The 25,203-nt window shown below is 43.2% G+C and overlaps 1 protein-coding gene across 1 annotated transcript in view; it reads right to left on the reverse strand.

Moving 5' to 3' along the window:
• The window catches only part of EMILIN2 (elastin microfibril interfacer 2), a 55,209-nt gene extending 35,726 nt beyond the window's left edge, over positions 1-19,483 (reverse strand). The window contains exons 1-2 of the mRNA XM_004742789.3: positions 19,000-19,483; positions 18,358-18,480 (exon numbers count right to left, since the gene is read on the reverse strand). Coding sequence (XP_004742846.1) covers positions 18,358-18,480; positions 19,000-19,133 — 257 coding nt within the window. The 5' untranslated portion in view covers positions 19,134-19,483. The remainder of the gene's footprint in view (positions 1-18,357; positions 18,481-18,999) is intronic.
• Positions 19,484-25,203: the final 5,720 nt, after the last annotated feature.

Raw genomic sequence — 25,203 nt, forward strand, 5'->3', positions numbered from 1 at the left:
GACACAGTGGTATCCTCTTAACCATAGCCACAGTCTTCAGGAGAGGCCTCACTACCCGTGCAGCCTTGTGGGTCTGGGTTTTCTCAGGGCATTGGAGGCTGTTCCCTAAGTTGGCCTGCTCCGTGTGGTTCTGAGAGAGCAAACAGAACCCAGGTGCAAGGGGGCTGTTGGACAGTATGCCTTGGACACCATCCCAGTTTGTAGGGAACCTTCTGGGCATCCACAATTCTTTGCAAATTGAGAAGGGAGACAAATACATAGACTGTGAGGTGAAGGGGAGCCCAACTGACATCAGTTAACTAGTTTTAAAGATAGTGGCTTGCTTCCATTTCCTTGAAATCACGTTTATTTTTTAAGAAAAATTACATAGATTGCATTATTGTGTTGTTTACTTTAAGTAGAACAATACGTGGTTTCAGTAGCAGTTCCTGTCCTCCCAGTAAGCAGGTGCATGTGCTGGCCCCCACCCCCAGCCTTCACTGAAACTGGCTTCCATTTTTCACAAATAAAATGCATAGGCCAGCATATTTGCAAAGCCACAAATTATTCTTTGAAATACTTCCCTAGATTTTTATGATCGATCTTTCTCAAAATGAAGTGCTGTTTTTGAACACTGTATCTTCCCAAAACCACCAAATCATTCTTTATACTGGTGTTAAGAAAGAGATCACGGGCCACCTGAGAAGCTCAGCCGGTTACTTGGCTAGTTCTTGGTTTTGGCTCAGGTCATGATCTCAGCCCCGCCTGGGGCTCTGTGCTCAGCCTGGAGTCAGCTTGAGATTCTCTTCCTCTGCCACTTCTGCTCATGCTCTTGCTCTCAAATAAATAAATCTTTAAAAAAAAGAATACCACCCACTCATGCTCTCTCTCTCTCTGTCTCTATCTCTCAAATAAATAAATCTTTAAAAAAAAAAAAAGAGTAAATAGCCCAAATGGACTCTCTTGTGCTTAAGCACCATGTCAGCAAACCAAGACATAGTATCTAACCTGTCATTTCTGCCTCTCCCAGGAATGTAACCTTTTATCAGTTAATCTAGAATTACCTGGTTAGCACTAATGAGGCAATCTACTGACAGACCCCTTTCAACCACATTCAAAAGCAACCTTGTCTTAAACAATCCCCTCTTTGCTAGAAACATCCTTTTCCCACCATTTTCTGCCTATGAAAGCTGTTCATTTTGAACAACTCTTTGAAGCTCCCCTTCTCTGTCTCTACTAAATGGGGTGCTGTCTAATTCATGAATTGCTGAGTAACAACACTACAATCTTAAAAATTTACGCAGTTGAATTTTGATTTACAGTTGTGTAACATGAACTCTTACAGACCAAAAGCTGTATCACCTGTTGGAGACATAGTCAATGAACTCTACATCTTGGCAAAAGACTTCTAAAGGTTACATTGAAACTGCCAGTTCAAGAAGCGGAATCACATCATGACTTTGACTGATTTAACTGGAATCCGTCACACCTTAAATCCTCATTTTAGTGCAAGCTACCTCACTTTCATTCAGTATTAACAATTATTTTCAAGACCATATGTGTGTCACAACCTCCATTTTAAAAACACAAACCAAAAAGACAGTTATTCAAATTGATGGTCTCCATAACTAAAAATCAAAACTGAACTCAACACATGATTCTTTTTCTTTTAAACACATATGATTCTTAACAATAGGAGGAAAGATAAGCTAAAATCACAGGTCCTCCCCAAAATAAAGCCTAGTGTAAACTATGGGCCTTCAGGTTATTATCACGTGTCAATCAATGCAGGCTCATCGACTGTACCAAATGTCCCACTCTGGTGGGGATGGTGAGAACAGAGGAGGCTGTGCGTGTGGGGAGGAAGTAGGAATGTGGGATATCTGTGCACCTTCCCTCAATTTTACAGTGAATATTAACTGTTATTAAAAAATAGTCTTAATAGAGAAATTGAAACCCGCATGCTCTCCTTTGCCTGTGCATTCAGCAAACACCCCTTGGATGCATACCAGGTGGTACCCAGCCGCCACCTTATGGCTTTCCTTGAGTTTCTGGGATCTATACTGAGCAATTATATCAGTGGAGAAGGTATGGACAACATCCAATACTATTATCCTTGACAATTGTGGCTGCTCCAGTCCCAACCCAGCCAAAGACCAGTTGTGTCAGACAAGACCTGAAAACTTCTCTAATCCTCAGTTACCTCAAATATAAATTGGCATCTCTAAGTACACAGCAATGCAGGCCTACCTCAAGAAGCAAGAAAAGTCTCAAATATACAACCTATGCTTACACCTAAAGGAGCTAGGGAAAAAAAAAAAAAAAACACCCCAGCAAATAAAGCCTAAAGCCAGCAGAAGAAGGGAAATAATAAAGATCAGAGCAGATATAAATGATATAGGAAAAAAAAAAAAAAACCAGTAGAACAGAACAATGAAACCAGGAGCTGGTTCTTTGAAAGAATAAGATTGATAACCCCCTAGCCAGACTTACCAAAAAGAAAAGAGAAAGGACTCAGATAAATTAAATCAGAAATGAAAGAGGAGAGATCACAACCAACACACAGAAACACAAACAACTATAAGAGAATATTATGAAAAATTATATGCCAACAAATTGGGCAATCTGGAAGACATTGATAAATTCCTAGAAACACATACACTACCAAAACTGAAACAGGAAGAAATAGAAAACTTGAACAGAACTATAACCAGCAAAGAAATTGAATCTGTAATCAAAAATCTACCAACAAACAAAAGCCCAGGCCTGGATGGCTTCCTAGGGGAATTTTACCACACATTTTTTTTTAAAGATTTTATTTATTTATTTGACAGAGAGAAAGAGCAGAAGTAGGCTGAGCGGCAGGCAGAGGCAGAGGGAGAAGCAGGCTCTCCACTGAGCAGGGAGCCCGATGCGGGGCTCAATCACAGGACCCTGGGATCATGACCTGAGCCGAAGGCGGATGCTTAATGACTGAGCCACCCGGGTGTCCCTTCTACCACATATTTAAAGAAGAGTCAATATCTATTCTTCTCAAAATGTTCCAAATAATAGAAATGGGAGGAAGACTTCCAAACTCATTCTATTACCTTGATTCCAAAACGTCACAAAGACCCCACTAAAAGGAGAATTACAGGTCAATATACCTGATGAACATGGATGCAAAAATTTGAATCCAACAGTACGTTAAAAAGTTATTCGCCACAACCAAGTGAGACTTATTGCTGGGCTGCAAGGGTGGTTCAGTACTTGCGAATCAATCAATATGATACACCACATTAATAAATGAAAGGATAAAAATCATATAATCCTCTCAATAGATGCAGAAAAAGCCTTTGGCAAAGTACAGCAACCATTCTTGATAAAAACCCTCAACAATGTAGGAGTAGAAGGAACATACCTCAACATCATAAAGACCATATACAAAAGACCCACAATTAGTATCATCCTCAACGGGAAAAAATTGAGAGCTTTTCCTCCAAGGTCAGGAGTAAGACAGGGAAGTCCACTCTCACCACTATTATTTAACATAGTACTAGAAGCCCTAACCACAGCAATGAGACAACAAAAAGATATAAAAGGCATCCAAATTGGCAAGCAAGCAGTCAAATTTTACTATTCACAGATGATATGATACTCTAGAAAACGTGAAAGATTCCACCAAAAAATAGCTAGAACTGATATATAAATTGAGCAGTTGCAGGATAATCAACATACAGAAATGTCTTGCATTTCTTTTTTTTGTTTGTTTTAAGATTTATTTATTCGAATGAGAGAGGGAGAGCTTGCATACAAGTTAGGGGAAGCACAGAGGGAGAGACTCGTAAAGCAGAACCCCTGCTGATTGCAGAGCCTGACAGAGGCTCCACCTCATGACCCATGAGATCCTGACCTGAGCTTAAACCAAGAATCAGATGTTTAACCAACTGAGCTACCCAGGTACCCCATGTCTTATATTTCTATACACCAGTAATGAAGCAGTAGAAAGAGAACTCAAAGAATCAATCCCATTTACAGTTGCACCGAAAACCATCAGATACCTAGGAATAAACCTAACCAAAGGAGTAAAAGATCTGTACTCCAAAAACTACAGAACACTTATGGAGGTGCCTGGCTAGCTCAGTGGGTTAAAGCCTCTGCCTTTGGCTAGGTCATGATCCCAGGGTCCTGAGATCAAGCCCCACATTGGGCTCTCTGCTCTGTTGGGAGACTGCTTCCTCCTCTCTCTCTCTCTGTCTGCCTCTCTGCCTACTTGTGATCTCTGTCAAATAAATAAATAAAATCTTTTTTAAAAAGAGAAAACTTATGAAAGAAATTAAAGATAATACAAAGAAATGGAAAAACAACCCCATGCTCATGGATTGGAAGAATACTGTTAAAATTCCATACCACCCAAACAATCTACACATTTAATGCAATCCTTATCAAAATACCACCAGCATTTTTCACAGAGGTAGAACAAACTATCCTAAAATTTCTATGGAATCACAAAAGACCCTGAATAGTCAAAACAATCTTGAAAAAGAAAAACAAAGCTGGAGACATCACAATTCCAGACTTCAATTTGTATAACAAACCTGTAAATTGGGTGTGGTGCATAAACAATGAATCTTGGAACACTGAAAAAATTAAATTAAAAAAAAAAAAAAAACCTGTGAACATCAAGACAGCATGGTACTAGCACAACAGACACATAGATCAATGGAACAGAATGGAAAATCCAGAAATGGACACTCAACTCTATGGTAAACTAATCTTCGACAAAGCAGTAAAGCATATCCAATGGAAAAAAAAGGCAGTCTCTTCAACAAATGGTGTTGGCAAAATGGTATAGAAACATTCGAAAGAAAGAAAAAGGACCACTCTCTTACACCATACACAAAAAGAGACCACAAATGGATCAAAGACCTAAATGTGAGACAGGAAATCCTACAAGAGAACACAAGCAGTAAGCTCTTTGACATTAGCCATAGTAACTTTTTTATAGATATGTCTCCTGAAGCAAGGGAAACAAAAGCAAAAATAAACTACTGGGACTTAATCAAATAAAAAGCTTCTATATAGTGAATGAAATAATCAACAAAACTAAAAGGCAACCTACTCAATGGGAGAATATTTGCAAATGACCTAAAGGGTTAGTATCCAAAATCTGTAAAGAACTTATCAAACTCAACACCCAAAAAAACAAATAATCCATTTAAGAAATAGGCAGAAGACATGAGTAGACATTTTCCCAAAAATGACTTCTAGATGGCCAACAGACACATGAAAAGATGCTCAATATCATCATTAGGGGAATACAAATCAAAACTACAAGGAGATACCACCTCACGCCTGTCAAAATGGCTAACATTAACAACACAGGACACAACAGACACTGGTGCAGAGAAAGGGGAACCCTCTTACACTGTTGATGGGAATACAAGCTGGTGCAGCCACTCTAGAAAATAGTATGGAGGGTCTTCAAAAAGTTAAAAATAAAGCTGCCCTATGACCCAGCAATTGCACTACTGGATATTGAACCAAAGGATACAAAATAGTGATCCGAAGGGGCACCTACATCCCAGTGTTTACAGCAGCAATGTCCACACTAGCCAAACTATGGAAAGAGCGCAGATGTCCATGGACAGATGAATGGATAAAGAGGATGTGGTATATACATATAATGGAATATTACTCAGCCTTCAAAGATAATGATATCCTGCTATTAGCAACAACATTTATTTGAGAGAGAGGGAGAGTGAAGGGAAGAAGCTGACTCCCCACTGAGCAGAGAGCCTGATGTGGGACTTGATCCCAGGACTCTGAGGTCATGGCCTGAGCCAAAGGCTTCTTATCTGACTGAGCCACCCAGGTGCCCTAGCAACAGCAGGGATGAAGCTGGAGTGTATTATGCTAAGTGAAATAAGTCAGTCAAAGAGAGACAAACACCATATTATTTCACTCATGTGGAATTTAAGAAACAAAATAGATGAAGATGGGAGGAGGGAAAAAAAGGAGAGAGAGGGAGGGAAACCATCAGAGACTCTTAGCTATAGAAAACAAACTGAGGGTTGATGGAGTGAGGTGGGGGGGGTGGGCTAGACGGGTGATGGGTATTAAGGAGGGCACTTGTCGGGATGAGCACTGGGTGCTGTATGTAAGTGATGAATCACTGAATTCTACCCCTGAAACCAATACTACACCATATGTTAACTAACCAGAATTTAAATGAAAACTTAAGTAAACAAATTGGCATTTTAATATTTGCACCCCCCCTTTTACCTCTCAGATATTGGAAAAATAAGATTTGACAATAGCTGTGAAAAATGCAAAACTATAAAGCTTTATCTAAGTGATATCCATACACTCTGTGTGCTATGTGCTAAGTTTACCATAAGGCAAAAAACTGCAATAAGACTAAAAATACGGGTTCCTTCCATGATAATGGTCTCAATTGCCCATGTGAAAAATTGTAGCTGGCTCCTGACCAAAGGTGATGAACAATGCAGAGACTGTCCTATGGGTAAAGGAAATCCTGCCATAACCTTCACGTGACAGTCCTTGAACTAACTTGCCTTGCTTCACACATGTGGTCCTTTTGGTGTCAACACACTACACAGATCACCCCATGACAGCTCTTCATGTACCCTCAACCTGTGCAGAGGGCCACCAGGCTATTTGACTGGGTGGTTGCTTCTCATCCTCTGCATGGCCAGGTCTGCTTCCCCCACCACACCCACCACACGTTCTCCATGGATGGCATGGACTGAGCTCCCTCCCAACACCCCTTGTCCCCACCCAGTGCTCCCTCTCTCAGAGCTGTTTTGCACACATGGTCTGATCAATATCTGGAGGCGAAATTCCGATGGTGTCCCAAATCAAAAACCTTCCATGGCTTCCCTTTGCTTAAATGATAAAGCCCAACCTCCCAACACTGGTTATTATGGGTTGAATTAATGTCCCCCAAGAAAGATATGTTGGAGTCCTCATCCCCCATTCAGGGATGGGCCCTAATCCAATGGGACATAGAGACAAACAAACAATGGGTCAGATACTGGGAAGAAGGTGGCCATCTATGCACCTGGAAGAGCAGCTCAGCCCTCAGGAGAAGGCAGCCCTGCAGACAGTTCACACTTCCCCACAGATGTCCCTTCACTCCCCACCTCCAGGCCCTAACTCACTTCTCTTGTTTTATGCTGGCATATACTCATTCTCTTGTTTTATATCTGCACATACTCAATGTGAACCATCCTTCAAAGATGCAAAGCTGACAAGTGACATCCTTCAAAGATGCTGAGGGACATCCTGCTAAGATGTCACCACCACCCGAAAGCAGGTTTTTGGAGTCCTCCTGGCCGAACTAATTCCTTCCACCTCTGATCATCTTCGGCCACTTGTACTTCCGTACTGCAACCCTCATTTCCACCTATGTCTCATTCACTGACTGGATGTGAACTTCTGGAGGGCAAGACAGAGGTCAGGTTCCTTGCTGTGCCCCCATAGGCCTAGTCCTGGGCCAGACGTAGGCCTTCCACAAAATATTTGTTTAATGAGGGGCACCTGGATGGCTCAGTCATTAAGCATCTGTCTTTGGCTCACGTTATGATCCCAGGGTCCTGGGATCAAGCACCACTCGGGCTCCCTGTTTGGTGGGGAGCCTGCTTCTCCCTCTCCCACTCCCCCTGCTTCTGTTCCCTCTCTCATTGTCTCTGTCTGCCAGATAAATAATAAAAAAAATCTTTAAAAATATATATTTGTCTAATGAAACGGAGTAACCAACGGTCTCCAAAAGAGTCTCCTTTAACCCTACTGAGCTTTCTGCCAACTCGAAATGGCTTAAGCTTATTATGCAGCCTCAATCCAGGGCTCTAAACGTGAAAAGTGTTTTTCTTACTCCATCCACTATGGTTTTATCTAGCGCCCTACATCTGTTATACATCTGTTACCATCTAATTTGTTTTCAGAAAAACCAGAGAAGTAACCTTACTATCAAGACAAATGAGTTTCCACACCATTTTGCCACAAGTCCTCCACTACAAAACAACTATATACAGACAGTGGTCTGCACATACAAGGGAATACCACTCAACAATACAATCAATTATTGATACCACAGTACGACATGGAGGTACCACCAAATGAGTACGCTGAATGGAAAAAGGCTAAGATAAGAGTACATAGTATATGACTACTTACACATAGAACACCAGAAAATCCAAACTTATCTACGGTTGCTAGAAAGCAGATCAGCTGCTGCCTAGAGGTCATGTGAGGAGAAACCAAAGGAAAGGATGGCCAAGGGGTGTGAGGAAAATTTGGGGGGTAATGGCTATGATCAATATCTTGATTGTGACGTTGGCTTCATGGGTGCATACACGTGGCAAAGCATTTAGTTATAGAACTTTAAATATGTATGGTTTATGTAGGTTATACCTTGATAAAGCTGTTTTATATTACATATATGTATATATGTATATGTATATATATATTATATATATACATATATATAAATATTATATAATTAATTTATATATAAATATAATACAAATATAAAATAAATATTATATACATACACAATGCATTTCTGCACTAGGGTGTTTAAAAATCTCTTCAGGACTATGAAACTGAGTGCCAGATAGTCTTGTCTTGACAATGCAATAACAGAACTCCACTAAGTAGAAACCAAAACCACAACATTAAGTGTTTTTCAGTTTTTCAAAATGAGGATTTAACTAAAGTTTTGGGTTTTCTTTTTAAATGGATCATATTACTCTTCACACAGCCATTTGCTTTATCTGTTGGGAATACAGACCTAATGTTTGTTTTTGTACTTTTCATGGTATGGATCATTGACTAAGGAAGAGCATCAAAACAGAATTTTTTCTAAGTTCCTTCAGATTGCCATTTTGCACAATATAACACACAGAAAACCAAAGGCATAAATTAGCGTTTTGAAAATATGACAAGGGGCACCTGGGTGGCTCAGCTGGTTAAGCGTCTGTCTGCAGCTTGGGTCATGATCCCAGCACTCTGGGATGGAACCCCAGGTCAGGCTCCTTGCTCAGGGGGGAGCCTGCTTCTCCCTCTCCCAGTACCCCTTCTCCCGCGCATGTTCTCTCTCTCACTCACTCTCTACCTCTCAGATAATTAAAATTTTTTCTTTTTAAAAAATAGAATAAAATAGGACAGAATGACTACTCTTTGGGATTATTATTTTCCCAGTGCCAGTTCCGACAAGGAGTGTTTGGAGGGCACTGTGCTGTTCGGTTCAGGAAGCAAGCCATGGATGGGGCTTGCTGCACCCTCAGTGAGCAAGGAATCTGTGTTCTATCTTGCTAGCTGTTTTTGCCATAACGCAACAGAATGACTCCCAAATATCTAGTGATTTGCCAGAAGATGATGCAGTGTGTTGGGATGGGAAAAGGGTGCCTCGTTGATTGTGACCGAGCCAGACCCCTGACCTGGCACTGTCGTCCTGGAAAGCTGCTGTCCCAGCTGAAAGCAGCTGATGAATCTCCAACGCACACCCCTGGACGCCTGAACCAGGCCCGGGTGCTTGTCAGGACAGCCGGCAGGACCCAAGATTCTGGAATGTTCAGAATATTCAAAAAGGCTCAACTCTCCCTCCTCATTCCACCGGCTCGGGAGAGCTCTTTGCTTTGACACTGACACAAGCCAGAGAAATGCTTAATGGTGAAAAGATCTCCCGCAAACGACTGGATTGTGAAACTCACCCCGCCCTGGGTTCTGTCGCAATCAGAGCCACAGCTCTATGCTCTGTTTGCAGAGAAGGAGACAAACTGTAAGAGACTCTTAACCAAAGGAAACAAACGGAGGGTGACTGGGTGATGGACATTACAGAAGGCACGTGATGTGATGAGCACTGCGTGTTACACACAATGGATAAATTACTTGAACCCTACCTCTGAAACTAATGATATACTATATGTTGGCTAATTGCACTTAAATAAAAAGAATTCAAGATACATGGAAAACCTCAGCAGAAAAACAGGTGGCATTTTCACCACTGTAGTTCAGAAAGAAAAAAAAATTTAGGTCCGTATCCCACAGTGCTTCAACAGCATTCTTGTTGAGCAGCTGTAGAGAAACAACTTGAAGAAGGAAATCTCTAGAACCTTTTAAAATAATGGATTGTGAGCAAATCTCTTAAAAGACAACTGAATAAAGCCCGTTCGGCAGACCCTGTACAATCACAAATATGTATGAAGCAGGAGAATATTAGAAAAATTTGAGAGGTCTCCTAGTAAATTTCCTTTTGTTGAAATGGCCAGTGTGCGAAGACTTCATCTAAACCATTGGTCTCTTAAGCAAATGCCTAGTAAAATACACTGCCCTGAAAGGCTGATACTGCAGAGAATAATGTTTAGGCGTATTCCCTAATCTAATATTTTCTTAGTGGAGAGTGAGGGGGAGGAGAGGGAGGAAGAACAGCTGAGTCCTAACACACCCAGAAAAGTTTGCTTCTACAGCATTTTCAAACCAGGGATTTGGTTAGTTTGAACCGCCCCTACTTTTGTCTAGCACACATCACCACTTTAAAACAAGAAAGAAAGAAGAAAACTGCTTGGGGAGTTTCATTTTTTTTTTTTAAGATTTTATTTATTTATTTGACAGAGGGAGATCACAAGTTGATGGAGAGGCAGGCAGAGAGAGAGAGGGAAGCGGGCTCTCTGCTCAGCAGAGACTCGATCCCAGGACCCTGAGGTCATGACCTGAGCCGAAGGCAGAGGCTCAACCCACTGAGCCACCCAGGTGCCCGGGGAGTTTCATTTTATTTTATTTTTTTTTTAAGATTTTATTTATTTATTTGACAGAGAGAGATCACAGGTAGGTAGAGAGGCTGGCAGAGAGAGAGAGAGAGAGGGAAGCAGGCTCCCTGCTGAGCAGAGAGCCCGATGTGGGACTTGATCCCAGGACCCTGAGATCATGACCTGAGCCGAAGGCAACGGCTTAACCCACTGAGCCACCCAGGCGCCCCGGGAGTTTCATTTTAATCATTTCATTATTTTCTTCCAATAGGAACTGCTGTCATGTGGACAACAACTATGTTCCTTTCTCAAGCTGTCCAGGAAAACTGTTCTCCGTGAGGAGAAGTCAGGCTGGTATCATCTTATCAAGTGGGTCTTTGAAAACAGCTTTATCAAGGACAGAAGCAGTTAATTCTGAGTCATTAAAAAAAAGTCAGTGTTTGTTCGGACCAGCAGTAAGTCAGAAGAACATTTGGGTGACAGTCTGTACGTCGTCTGAACACGGGTCAGTCTGTCAGCTTTAGGTTTTCAACACCAGGATGTAAAACACTGGGTAACTGTGCTGTGCGGTACTTACTGTATTACTCACACTCAGTGAACCTTAGTGACGTCCTGCTGTTATCAAACAGAGGAAGAGGACTTTTTCTCAAGGCAAAGGGTTAGAGCAGCACAGCGGCTGGCCGAAAGGTGATCGAGCAGAGTTCCCGAGGCTCACGCAACCTGGAAGTTCCCTCTGGCTCTCCGCCCAGCAACCACGGACCCGCACACACCTGCAGGACCAGCGACCAGGGCCCACCACCCCCAGATTATTTACTTTACATCGTCCATAATCGCTGATGTGCATCCCCCAAAGAAACCATTGCTGACTCTGCTTCTGAAGCACTCTCTAAGTCAAGGTCATGTCCAAAAGCTGATTTTACTCATTTACTTAATTCTTATCTTTGTTTACAGAGTTTATTTCATTTTTTTTTTTAGCACTTCAGACCTTCTCTAACATGCCCAGAAGCGTTAACTCCAAATTCAAATCCTTGAAAGATAAGCCCGCCTGAGAAGCAGCAACACTCCAAATGATGAGAATAAGGAATGTTCATGAGACTTTCCTGCTAAGTGTACCCTACAGGAGTATGATAGTGTACTCTTCTTTTTACCAAATGGAATGGTTTATTTTTTTAAAACTTATTTGTATTTAAATTCAATTAATTAAAATATAATGTATTATTGGTTTCAGGGGTAGAGGTCAGTGGTTCATCAGTTGCCTAAAACACCCTTGGGATGCCTGGGTGGCTCAGTTGGTTAAGCTGCTGCCTTCAGCTCAGGTCATGATCCCAGGGCCCTGGGATCGAGCCCCACATTGGGCTCCTTGCTCAGCGGGGAGTCTGCTTCTCTCTCTGCCTCTGTCTGCCACTCTGCCTGCTTGTGCTCTCTCTCTGACAAATAAATAAATAAAATCTTTAAACAAAACAAAACAAATACCCAGTACTCATTAGATCACGTGCCCTCCTTAATGTCCATGACCCAGTTACCCCATCCACCGTGATAGCGCACTTTTAAAAGTTCTGTTAGCTGTGGTACTTCATCAGGAATGTAGAGATGAGGAGACTGTGCCTCAGAGAGGCTGAGGGACTTTCCTGAAGTCACACAGCTCAGTGGCAGTAGAGCAGAGGCCAGAAGCCAAGGTTTCTATTTCCTCTTCCAAAACACATTGGCCTAATCAGTCAGTTAGAGGGACCACCTCAGGGGACACTTGCTCCATTTATCTCCCCTTTCCTGGCTACCTCAGAATTTTAGTTCATTTACCAAGTGCCAACAGAGAACAGATCAGTGGGGAAAGACCAAATAAAGGGACAAAAAGGAGGCTGAACGAGAAGCAATTGTTTTTAAGACCATAAGCTCTATTTGAATCCCATTAATTTTAATAAGAAAGGTGAAAAATGTAGCCCAGAACCACAAACTTCTTCTAAGACCCCTGTCTCTATCCTAACTGATCTGGCTGAGCTTGTGATAAGAAAAACACGACTGTGGAAGGGCTCTACAAACCTAGCATCTTATCTACTAGGAACCTAAGAAGAGGGAAAGAACTAAAGTACAAAGACGCTTGAAAGGAAGGTCAGAAGATTCTAGGGCAACAAGACAGAGGTAGCGCTGATAAGGAAGGCCAAGAAGAAGGGGTGAAAGTGCATTCGGCTCTTGGGGTCGGGGGACCGTCACTCCAAGCATGCATTCTCTCCTTCTCCAGACACCAGCTCAGGCTCCCTCGCTTGATTCAAATTACCCTCAAACCCATGGAGCAAAGCTCTTAACATCCAACTGACTGCAAGATGTTTAAAAGCTGAAGGAAAAAAAAAATTACCCTCCAAGCTATACACACAAGAGGCACATGTTCCAGGTGAATGGAATTCCATTCCTGGAGATGTAGAAACTGTAGAATTTAGTCTAGAAGATGTAAGTCCTCATTATTTTTGCAGCTTTAAGTGTTCTTTGTCAAAAAAAAAAAAAAAAAAAAAAAGCTTTTCCTGGTTGAGATCGCTCTCTAATAGACAACTTTACTTCCAACTGAATGGCCATCTGCTTCCCCCTGGAATCTGAGAATTAGAGGAGTTCTGGAACTCAGCACTTAGAACTCAACACCTGCTATACATTCACAAATTCTTCTTCTGTGTTATCACAGCGGCACAGGCTCCCCTAGCTGGTCCCACCCAGTTCCTGCCCCAACTGATGAGATTCTTTTAAAGAGCTCATAGGAAAAATTCCACCCCAATGCAACACACCCGAGAGGGGGCAGGAGCAGGGTTGGGTAGATGCTGATAAACCCAAGTCAGTTTGTGGGCACAGAGTAGGAAACCCTGCCCTACAGAGCCTCAGCCCCAAGCTGGTAGCAAAGCGAATACAGGGAAATAATCCTGCCTTCCAGCTTGGAATCCCCAGATGTCCTCCCCTACAGGGCAGCTGCTCTGCACAGAGGACGCCCCTCAAATGCCTCAAATACTAACAGAAGTCAGCTGGACTTGATGCCGTGGAGTGGGAGGTTAGGGACTATCCAGAATCACTGCCATAAGGCATGAACGATGCAGGAAAGGAAACAATGCCTTGTCCAAGAAGAAGATAGCGCCATCTCCTACCAGCAGTTCACACACACACCACCACCATGTAGACGGGGATCTAGGAAACCTCAGACCACCGCCTCTCCCTTCCATCTCACCAGGGGTGCCAATGTCCCAGCACCCGCTGTGGCAGGCATCACACTCATCCTCGGGTGTGGGTCCAGACAGCAAGGGACCATGCGGTGTGGAGGGAGAAGAAGGCTTGGAACTATGATTGGATTTGGATCCAGGATCGACTACTTCCTTAACTACATGACCTTCTGTAGAATGGGGATAATACCGCCATGCAGTTGCTCTGAAGATGTAAGGGGATGAAGGGGCTCACAGTAATGTGCCCCTGGGAGGTTCTCTCACCCAAGTCAGGCCCTGAATGCTTTATTAAAATAAGACATCAAAAGGACAAGATACGGTTGCGGCTGCAGATGGGGAGAAAAGGAAATGCTTGTTCACTGTGGGTGGGAATGTAAATTGGTGCAACCACTATGGAAAACAGCATGGAGGTTCCTCAAAAAGTTAAAAATAGAAGTACCCTATGATCCAGCAACTTCACTTCTTGGTATATACGCAAAGGAAACAAAGACTCGACATTAAACAGATGTCAGTACCCCATGCTCAGGACATGGAAGCAACCTAAGCGTCTGCTGACTGATGAGCGGATAAAGATGTTGTGGTTTATACAGACAATGGAATACTATTCTGCCACTAAAAAAAAAAAAGTCCTACCATGTGAGGATGGAGCTTGAGGGCATTATGCCAAGTAACGTAAGTCAGAGAAAGAAATTCTGTATGTCTGTATGTAGACATACATAGAATCTAAAAGAAATCCACAAACTCACAGAAAATCCAGATTTGTGGCTAACAGAGGGAAGCGTGGGGTGAGCGGGAACTGGACGAAGGTGGTCAAAGATGCAAACTTCCGGTTGTAACAAAGTTCTGGGGATGTAACGTACATGAGTGTATGTACATACATACACTGCTGTATGGTGTATTTGAAATCTGTTAAGAGAGTAGATCCTAAGGGTTGCATCGCAAGGAAAAAACTTGCCCTTTTTGTTGTGGTTGTTTTCATGAGAAGACGGATGTTAACTTACTGTGAAAATCATTTCACAATATATATAAGTCCTTAGGCTGTATACCTTAAATTTAAGCAGTGCTGTATGTCAATTAAATCTCAATAAAATGGTAAGAAAATTTTTAAAAAACCATATAGCATAGTGGACAGTATGAAAAATTATACAGTCCAAGGCATTGAGGGAAATAACCCACACAAATAGTTCTCAATCACTTTACATGGGAATTGCCTTTTATGAAAGGTGTAATTGTTCTTAATAGTTGAGTACTGGGCAATCCACGAAAGGCACACACTAAAACAAACAAATGCATTCTCCATCGCTATGGGGCCAAAGGCCAGAAGCCCTCGGTTTGCAGGCATCTCAGCCACTTAGTGTCACGTGACTGTAGATGAGTTAGGGAACATCTAGCCTCTGTTTCCTCATTGGCAAGACGGGGACCATGGTTTCCATCTTGAACGGTTGTTGCAAGAATTAAATAACCTCATCTACGGAATGAAAAGCCCTAACGCAGCATCTGACACACAGAAGTTTCTTTCAGTCTCAGAAAAATAATGACTCTAAATGCACACATATACAAACACCCTTTCTGCCCTAGTTTTACATAATGATGCCCAAATTTGCAACCTGGAATCGAAGGCTCTTCCTATATGCAAATGGAGTAAGGTCTAACCCTTCTGGAAAGGCACATGGGCTAGGTCTGTACAGCCTGGCAAGGCTCAGTGCCCAATGACACGACCAGGCACAGATGTTTTCCACTTATTCCTATGGACTTCCCATTAAACCTCGTTTCCTAGCTCATTTCTCCCCCTGTTTGAGAGTATGCTCAGTGTCTCCCTTGGCTTCTCCACTTCCATCTCAGAACACGCAGCATTTTCTCTCTAAGTGATTCTTCACCTGCTTGGCTACTATCAACTCCCTTTTTTCCACCGAAGACTTTGGAACACATGTGATGCCTGTGTTACTGACTTTCCTCTTGACCTATTCCCTTAATCTCACACGAACTGCAATGCCTGTCTGCCACTGACCTGACACTGTCCTTTCTGCAGAAGCAAATTCTTCCTGCTAGCTAAAGCCACCGGCCTCACAGGACCCCTCAACCTATGGACCTCCCCTCCTGAGGTCCCTAAGATGAAGTTTCCTCGTCTAAAGTTGGCTTTGCTCTCTCTCCTTTCTGATTCCTCCTTCTCCTTTCCCTAGAAACTCCACTCAGCCCCAATCCTCGCAAGGCCTTGCTGGTGCACACCTGCCCCTCCCAGGTACTCAGCGGGCCCCACTTGCCAAATTGCATTCTGGCTCCAACCTCTCGGTCAACCTCCAGCCTCAGGTTCTAAGGATCAAATCCTGAAGACCTCACCTGAAAACGACCCCATGAATTGAGAGAAGTGACTGGGACTTCTGGATTCATCAGAAACACCTGGGAGATTCCATGTTAAATAGCCATTCATTCTCTTTAAGTATAAAGGGGCTCTGACTTCCATCATCCACCAAGCATCAAAATTTAGGACACATTTAGTAGTTGAAAAATAAGATAAACCATTCCTTGTCTAGCTCTAAAGAAACAGGAAAAAGTCAAGACTGAATTAACTATTTACATTTCAAAATGTTCAGATCTATCAGCTAAAACAGTCTGTTCTTATTTTTAAAATTTCACACTTACAATGCAGTATCTAAAATGTAAAAACAATTGAATTGTTTAGGTGGCTATTACTGAAGAAAAACACCCAGGTTACTTATTTTGGTTCTATTTAAGAAAACAACAGAAACATCTGTCATTTCTTATAGCAGTTTTTGTTGTCCTTCCCACTGGGTGGCAAAAATATGCTCCAACTGCGTTTCATTAACCTGCTGATCTGGAGGTGATTTGCTCCCCACTGACGACAAAGAATCTGTTCCACTGAGTTTTGGTCAAATACAACAATTAAATCATCATTTAATTTTGCAAGCATTAAAAGAATTTCAGATAATTTAAAAGAAAAGAAAAACATCTTTTAAATGAAAAGCATGACCTCTCCAAATGAAAAATTCATTTATCTGAGTTGCCACAAGTCTTTAGGTAATAGCAAACCACAAAATGCAGTTCTTGGGTAAAACAAATGAAATGTTCCTGACTAATAATTCTAAGTTTAAGCACATCCATTCAAACCGTATTGAGTACTTAGTTCGTGTCTCTGTCACAATGTAAAAATCTTACCGGTTCTCCTTTCCCTGACTGCTGCCATGGACTGTGAGATCTACAAACTGCGGAGTACAGATAAAGACACTATGACAGCATGCATCCCCTCTGACAGATCCAACTCCGGGAGCTAGGGATTCCATGTCTGCCTGCTCCTCTGTATATTCGAGGGGGGCATGTATGTCTCTTCTAGGCCGTTGTTGTTGTTGCTCTTGGCCTATCAGGAATTATCCCTTCCCTGTTTGCAGTTCCCCCAACAGCCCAAGTGGAATGATCCAGAGGCGACTTCCACCCCACAAAGCCTGAAGCCTCATCTACCGCCTTCTGGAATAAGATTTCCTGGAGTACAGTTTCAGTCTGTCCCTTTGCTTTGCCAAAGACAGATCCGCCTACTAGCTATTCTTTGCTGTAATGACAACAGTGCCCTAAGACAAACAACTTATTCTTAGGGGAAAACAATTCATTTCAACCATCCCATGTGTTCCCCAACAGCCATAGATTTGCATCACTCCTCCTCTGATAACCAACTTACCCCAAAACACAAAGGATTACCAGAAGATAACTGAGTGTGTGTGACGTAGTTAACGGAATATCTATTCCATCGCACTGCTTCCTCCTTGTTTTTTTAAGATGATGAAATCTTTATAGGCAAAACGATGATTAATTCTCATCAAAAAGATGACCATTTTCTCCCGACAAAGTCTTTGCTGAATCCCCAAATCTAACATAAAAAAAATGACTCACTTTTAAGCAAGTTATTGCTGGGACTTCAGTTTAGAGGGCTATAACGCTGGAAGAGGTCCGTTTTATGGGGCCATTTGGACAAAACTCGCCTTTTTTTTAGGACACGGGCTAGAACAAACCTCTCAGCTAATCCTACATTTCAGCGTTTTTAGCCGTATACATTTTGGAATCTTCTGTGTGTCCTAGCACACACAATGTGGATCTAATTAGGTCCAGCTGCCTTATGTTAGTAATAAAATTGAAAGAAAAAAAAAAAGAGGTGGGGGTGGGGGCTTCGTTCACCCCTCCTATACCCCGGTGACCACAGGCTCGCAAGTCGTGCGCATCCTCTATGGTCACTCAGGGCAACACACGCTTCTAAAATCCCTCAGCGCGCCAGGGACCCCGCTCAGCGTTCAGCGCTCTGATTTCTCAGCTGCTGAGTTTTCTCTCTCCCTCTGGAAGAGATTTACGGACGGGCTGGAGCCCAACGCTCCGACGCCACCCACCGTCCAGGCCCCGACGCACCCCGCCCGCTCCTGGGCTCAAGGACTTACACCAGCGCCGACGGACAGGGCATCTGGTTCCAGGGACAGTTGTACTGAGCCTGAATAAAACTCTCACTTCCCTCCAGCACAGAGCAGCTCACATTCTTGTTCACGATGTAGGCGCACCAGTTCCTGGGGTGAAGGAGAGAGAGCGAGAAGCCACAGTGTAAAACCCTGAGAACAATGAGGCTGGGGGAGAAGGGGCCAGCCGGTAAGGGCCGCGGACCGAGCGAGGCTCGGGGAGCCCCGCGTCTCTGCGGAGGCGGGAGCCCCACAAAGCAGCCATCGGAGGGAGCGCGGCTGCGCCTTCGGGGAAAGCGCACCTTTAGCTGACAAAAAAAAACGTAAAGAAAAGTGCCTGTGGTCCCAGGGGCTTCAGTAATTCCTGGTCGCCCTGCTCTGCGGGATACTCCCTGCGCCCGCGGCCCCGGAGGCAGCACTGCTTGAAGGGCTGGCAAGATCCACCGCGCGGGCGGTGGAGCGCACGGCCCTCCCGAGAGGAGGCGCCCCCCGGGCAGCCCAAGCGGGACCCCGGGCTGCTGCTCTTCGCCTTCGGCAGGGCAGCTGCGGACCCGGCTGCGGGTGGGGGTAGGAGGAGGCTGGGAGCCCAGGGCTCGGTGCCGGGATCCGGGAGAGGGACCGCGCACTTACTTGTTCCTGGCTCCCGGCCGCGCGGGGTGCATGGGCTGCGGGCCGGCGTGGCACAGCCCTGCGCCGCCCAGGGTCAGCAACGCCAGCGCCCAGCGCCAGGACGCGCGGGGCCGGGGCCGTGTCGGCTGCCACATTCTGCGCGCGGCGGGCGCGCCCCGCCGGCCGGATCCGGAGCGCTGAGGGTCGAGGCTGGCGCCGCGAGGCTGCGGGCGGACGGGGCGCGGCCGGAGAAGGCAGGAGAGGCTTGGGCGCTTCGCGACGCCGCCACCCGCTCTCCGCGGCCGCCCCCTCCGGCTCCTCGCTCCCACTTCTCCTTTCCACCCCGTGCGCCCGCGCTTCTCCTCGGTCCCTCAATGACGCACCGGTCCCCCCGGGTGCCGCCCTCTTTATTTCACTTCCCTCTCCGAAACGTGACTCTCCTTCCACCACGGCTCCCTGTCTCCGGTGCCCTTGCCTCTCGGCAGGGGGCTTGGGGTGAAAGGGCTAAAGAGTTTAGGAGAAGGGTCTAAGTTACAGAATTTCCAATTACTCATTCCTTTGGTCTCTTCCCAGAAGAGGAGCAACTCCGCCTCCCACCTTCCAGCAGGCGCGCCCCGGCCCCTTGGGGATGCGGCCGCAGTCGGCGAGTCTGGCCGTCCTCACGTCGTGCCCGCTGTGCCCGGGTGCCGGCTCCCCGGAGACAGTGAGGGACATCTTTATCAGTCCCTGGGAGGGACGCGACTCGGGTTGCCTCCCCGGGCAGGACGTCTCCATTCCCCCTCACATTTGACTTTAGAGTCTAGGGGGAAATGAACACGGATGCTCTTCTCTTAACTCTGCCTCAGGCATCCATCTCCGTGTCCAAGTGAACGTGCAGGGCAGCGGGGAGACAGCCGCACACTTCACAACAGCGACGGAAGCACAGCGTCAGACTCTAATAAACGCTACACGACATTTTGAAAGATAATCTGACAGTCTCTGCTTCTCATGTCCTACTCTGAACTTTTTCTGTCAACATGAAAGGCCACAATGGTCCCCGTCTGCCCCTCACAGTTCAAACACTGCTAGACCTTGGTCTTTTCGCTTGCCTACATATTTTCTGCCTACAGTTACACTAATCTCCACCAATTTCTTTTGGGGACCAAGCAACTCCACAGAAGAATGTCACATAAAATCCCTACCAAAGTGTTGTATGCTGGGGTGTATTTCAATCAATCCGCTTTTCTAATGAGCACTAGAGTGAGGTTATTTGCAGACCGCATAAACTACAGTTTCCGTGAGTGAACAGGTTGTTGTTGGCTGTGGCCTGTTATATGGACAGGAAACATTTGCGGTGTTCCCTAAATGAAGCCATTGGTCCATTTTATCTCTAATATGTCTTGAGGATGTTGTTGGGCTTTTTGATTTGCAAATGAAAGAAAGGATATTCCCTAAGCCAAAATTTCACAAAAGCCAAGCAGAAAATGATGCCATGTAAGAAAACAGTCCATCCATGAACTTTCTTAAACAGAAGATCACACACAGAATGGGCTGAAGTCATCCCAGCCTTCAGAAGAGCCACCCAGAGGGGAAAAAATCACAGAAAGGGATAAAAAATGGTCTTGCATAACCCAGTCTGTGTCTTTGTGACTTCCCATAGTCCCCATCCTAACACCATTTTTGTTCATGAAGAGTCATAGGGAAGAAACAGGACACAAAAAATGAAAGCCAAATGATGCATGTCTACACCCAGCAGCTAACCACAAGGTCTCTTCAGTACAGGTAACTCTCAAACTTGAGAGCGAGTTGAACTGATGAGGTTAAATCTACTTTTTCCATTGAATTAAAGTTATACTAGGAAGGTGTATTCTAGTCCAAGGGCTTGAGAACCAACTTTCCATTGAGATGACCACGACACTATATTTAATCAGCTATAAATGGTACTTACCAGTAGATAAATTTTATCCTGAGCATCTGAGATAAGCTAGGCATTGTGTGAAAATCTGAGGATTCACAAGTGAGCCAAAACTGACCTAGGTTCTGTGTTTACAGAGCTTCCAGGCATTCCTGTGCAGTGAAGGGTGGAAATTGTCTGATGTACAATGATGTGAGACAGTATTTGTCACATGTGTTTCTCTAGACATGTGCCCACGTGTACCAGGTGAGGGGCTGCTCTGGGAAGATGGAAGAAAACTTCTGACTCTTAGGAAGACTTGAGACCAAGATCTCAAGGGACCCTCTTCCCTTTCTCTTCCCTTTCTCTTCCCTAGCTACAGAAACAGACATATCAAACTTGGGAACCAGAAAACCATCTCCAGAAAGCAGAGGGAAGAATCCTGAGGATAGAGAGCACATTAGGAGACAGACTAATAAGGCAGGTCATGCAACCTTACCCATAAGGAATAACGGCCGAGTCACTGGCAGAATGCTACTAAGTGTGAATTCTTTATAAGCTGCCAACTACTTTAAACAACCACTTGAAAACTGTCAGTTTCTTATCACAATCTGAAGGCATTTCTTCTGCTTTTAAAATCAAAGTACCCCATAGTTACTCCCACTCTGTGTGACCAACTTAGCTAAAGCAAAAATGCAAAGTTGGACCTGCTTCCTAAAACCTATTCCCTCACTGTTGGTCATGATAAAAATGCCCATCAGGCTCTGTACTTGGGAGTATATCTCACTGCTTCACGAGAAGGGCCCCCAGTACCTCCAGACTCCCTTTCATTTACCTGGTGCAAGAGAGTGGGCGACCATCACAGGGGCAGCAGGTGGGTAATTTTCCCCATCCTCACATTCAGTCATCAGCACATGATGCTTGATCAAGATGAACTGATTTGCATCTAGGATGTATGTGGTCAAGAGTCTTAAGACTAGCCTGGGTGTCCCATCCTTCTCATTTCTTGTCTTTGCTTTCTAGAACTCAGAAAAGTTCCCCCTGATATCTAGGTGTACTCTTAGGTGTCTTTACTGCTTCTTTGTGCTGCTTATCTAATGAGGAGGGGGAAAAGTCCTTGAAGACTGGGTATCTTGAATAAATTTTGATTTCAAAGCATTCCTAACATAATACACTCTACAAAAATGCCTTATACTTTCATAAGTTAATGATAAGATGCACTTCATTAAAAAGAAATGCAAGTTAGTAATGAAAGAGAGACAGAGATATCTCTGAGAAAAATTTTAAAAAAGGTATTTAACTGCACTCTGGCTTGGTCTGTTCTCTTTCCTGTCTTATCAAAGGCTTTGTTCAAATAGACCAGAACAAAACAAAGAACAATTGCTCTCTTCAAATTTTCTTAATGTACCTATTTGTGAATATCCCATTTGCTGTGTATAGCTAAAGATTCAAAAATCTCAATATCTTCTGAACCCGACTGGTCTTATTTATCAGTTGATCGATTTGGTGACATTATTAAGAATTATGACCATTATTTTAATCATCTCTCTTGAGCGATACCAGGAACAAATCTCCCTATATTGATCAGGGGTGTGTGACTTAATACGTTTTAAACTATCACATGAGAACTTCAAAACTGTGAAAAGTTAAAAATCATGCCTGAAATCACACATGAAAACAAACAGTGGTTAAGAAAGAGCTCATGCAATGGGGTTAACATACTGTTCAAAATTGGGTACCCTGCCTCTTAGCAGAGCGATCTCAGACAAGTCAGTAGGCCTCTCGATCCTCCACTATCTGCTCTGAAAAAATGGGAATGCCTTGTGGGACTGTTGGGAGATTAGTTGGGTTATCACATGTGAACTGCCTGGCACAGTGCCAGGCTTATTGACAAGTGCCTGGCAAGTGGAAGATGAATATTCACAACTGTTACTCTTACTACATCAGCACTGCAACAAATTTGCAGTCAGGTTCAGGAGTTTTGTCATTCTTTGTTGGTGCCAACTGATGTGGGCAGCGGACCATGTACTATCCTTCTTCTTTCTAAGTAAGAAATACATGAAAAAATGGCTGTCACAAAAGCACATGCATGACTCATTCGGAATGACTAATGTAATAGTCAGGAATGGAATACTGGGTTCTTGACTTCCAGCCCAGTTTTCTTTTTTATTGCCCCCAGAGGGGAACATATAGCTCAGTTTATTGTTCAGGAGATTTCATCCTCTACCAAGAAATTTATTTTAGGACAATTCAGTGAGATCTTTGGAAGGATCAATAACTCTACAAAAATAAACTCAGATTATCAGGCAACTCAGTTGTGAACTTCTTCTTTCTCAAAAAGATGAAATTAGTTTCTAATTCCATGTTGCTTAATTTTTTTCAGATGTTTCTTTGTCCCAAGAATGCTTCCTATAGCCAAATAATATGTTTGAGAATTCATTGCTGTTACACTTATGGTGTGGTTTTGAATACATTTTTTCTTTATAAGAAATAACTGACAAAAATAGGCTCTAAGGATTTGATTTGTTTCCAAGAGAGCTATAACAGCTTAGGCAGTAGTGTCTTTGTATATGAGCCACATCAAACTATGTTGTAGTTCATCATTTATTTATTGAATAGGAGTCGATTATTCTGGAATCAACAAAATGTTCTAAATAGAATATGTTTGATGATTATAAAATACATTATTAAATTTTACCACCATCTTGGTCTATGCTCATTCAATAAGTATTCATGAGCAAATTCATTCTTTTTAGTATTTCAGATTATGCAGTTCTGAATAATGTGATGAGTACTTAAGTATAGTCAATTCTCCTTATTTGATGTAGTATGTTGTATAAAGTTGCTGCCAACACTGAATTAGCTAATACTGAACAATTGCTCCTAGGGGAAATATAGGGTTAGGTTCCTATAAGCCTCTGGTCACAAAGGATTTTTGTCAACCAGTCAATACATAACCTTGTGTTATGTGTGTTTCTATTTAAAGATACCTTATTCAATACATAACATTGATTCCATAACATCAAACTCATGGCCAACATCACTGTAGCTCATGCCTGAACAGAGCTTAACTAACACATATTTTCTCCGTAAGGCATGTGACAGCCTTGTGCTTAGGAACACTAGCTAGCACTTTGGCAATATGGTTGGGAGCCATTTTAAACAGCAAAATCACCAACAAAGAGCACAAGATGAAAAAAAAAAAAGTGACACTAAATTTACCATGAAAAGGACTTACTTGTCCTTTTACTTACTTACTTGTAATGTGAGAGGGAAAATAAGAAGGTAGAGCATTGTCTTGCTGGATCTTGGCTGGGAATAAGCACGTCGGGCAAGGAAGTGTTTGCCTCTCTGCACAAGTCTACAAATGACTGTGAAAATTCTAAGCATGGCTTCTTTTAGATTTAAAAATAAACTTAGTAAGTAGGTAAGCAGAATTTATGAATAGTGAGGATGAATGGTATTTCAACTTAAGTCCGGGAACAGTAAGAAATTGATACATTTGGGAAGCTAAAGGAAAGTTCTTGGAATTTTGTGGCCATCCGAAGATTTGATCGATCAGTACGCACACTGGGGAAGTTCTGCATATTCAAAACTGTACCAGGCAATGTGGGAGCCAGAGAAAAACAGATTGAGTTCTTTCTCATCTTAATTGACTGACCGGAATGATTTAACATAGTGCTACATTTGTAAATAGAATATAGCATAGTAAAAACTGTGTAGCTAGGTGATGATGAAAAAAGAGAGCTTATACAATCAGAAAAGTTGGGTGTTAATTAGGAAAGTCTGTGGAGAAGTATGGGTTGAAGGTAAGTATTACAGTTTTTGTTTTGCCTTAAATCCACCATGATATAAAAAAATGAATGTAATTGTTAGCCAGGAAGGGGCAGTTAATGTGACTTATACCTGGTATATTTCTAATGTGGCCAGTGAAGTTGCCAGACCAAGGTATGTGGTCTTAGATGTGGCCAGAGGTGGGGGGTGGGTGGGTAGGTGAGGCAGAAAGGCCAGGTAGGACTGAGGACTACGAAACAAGAAGGAGAGCAGTATAGGCTGGTGGAAACAAAACAAAACAACTCTGGTTCTCTTTTTCCCTTATGTAACAATAGGTATAGTAAGCAGATGTCCTGATTTCCCCGGGCCAGTCCTCGGTTACTCCTGTTGCAGATCAGTTAACACTATTAATTACTTTTAGAGTCTTCTTTCATCTTCAAAAGTGCCTGGGTTTGAACAATAAATTATATGGTCATTCTAAGAGGCCTAAAATTAACTGAAAGCCATGCTATGTTTGTTTAGCCTTTATAAAGACTAAACTATTAGTAAATGTCGATGCAAATAATAAAATCAGAAAA

Source organism: Mustela putorius, unplaced genomic scaffold (assembly GCF_011764305.1).
Source record: "Mustela putorius furo isolate JIRA1106 unplaced genomic scaffold, ASM1176430v1.1 tig00003858_pilon_pilon_pilon, whole genome shotgun sequence".
In the NCBI taxonomy this organism is placed as follows: Eukaryota; Metazoa; Chordata; class Mammalia; order Carnivora; family Mustelidae; genus Mustela; species Mustela putorius.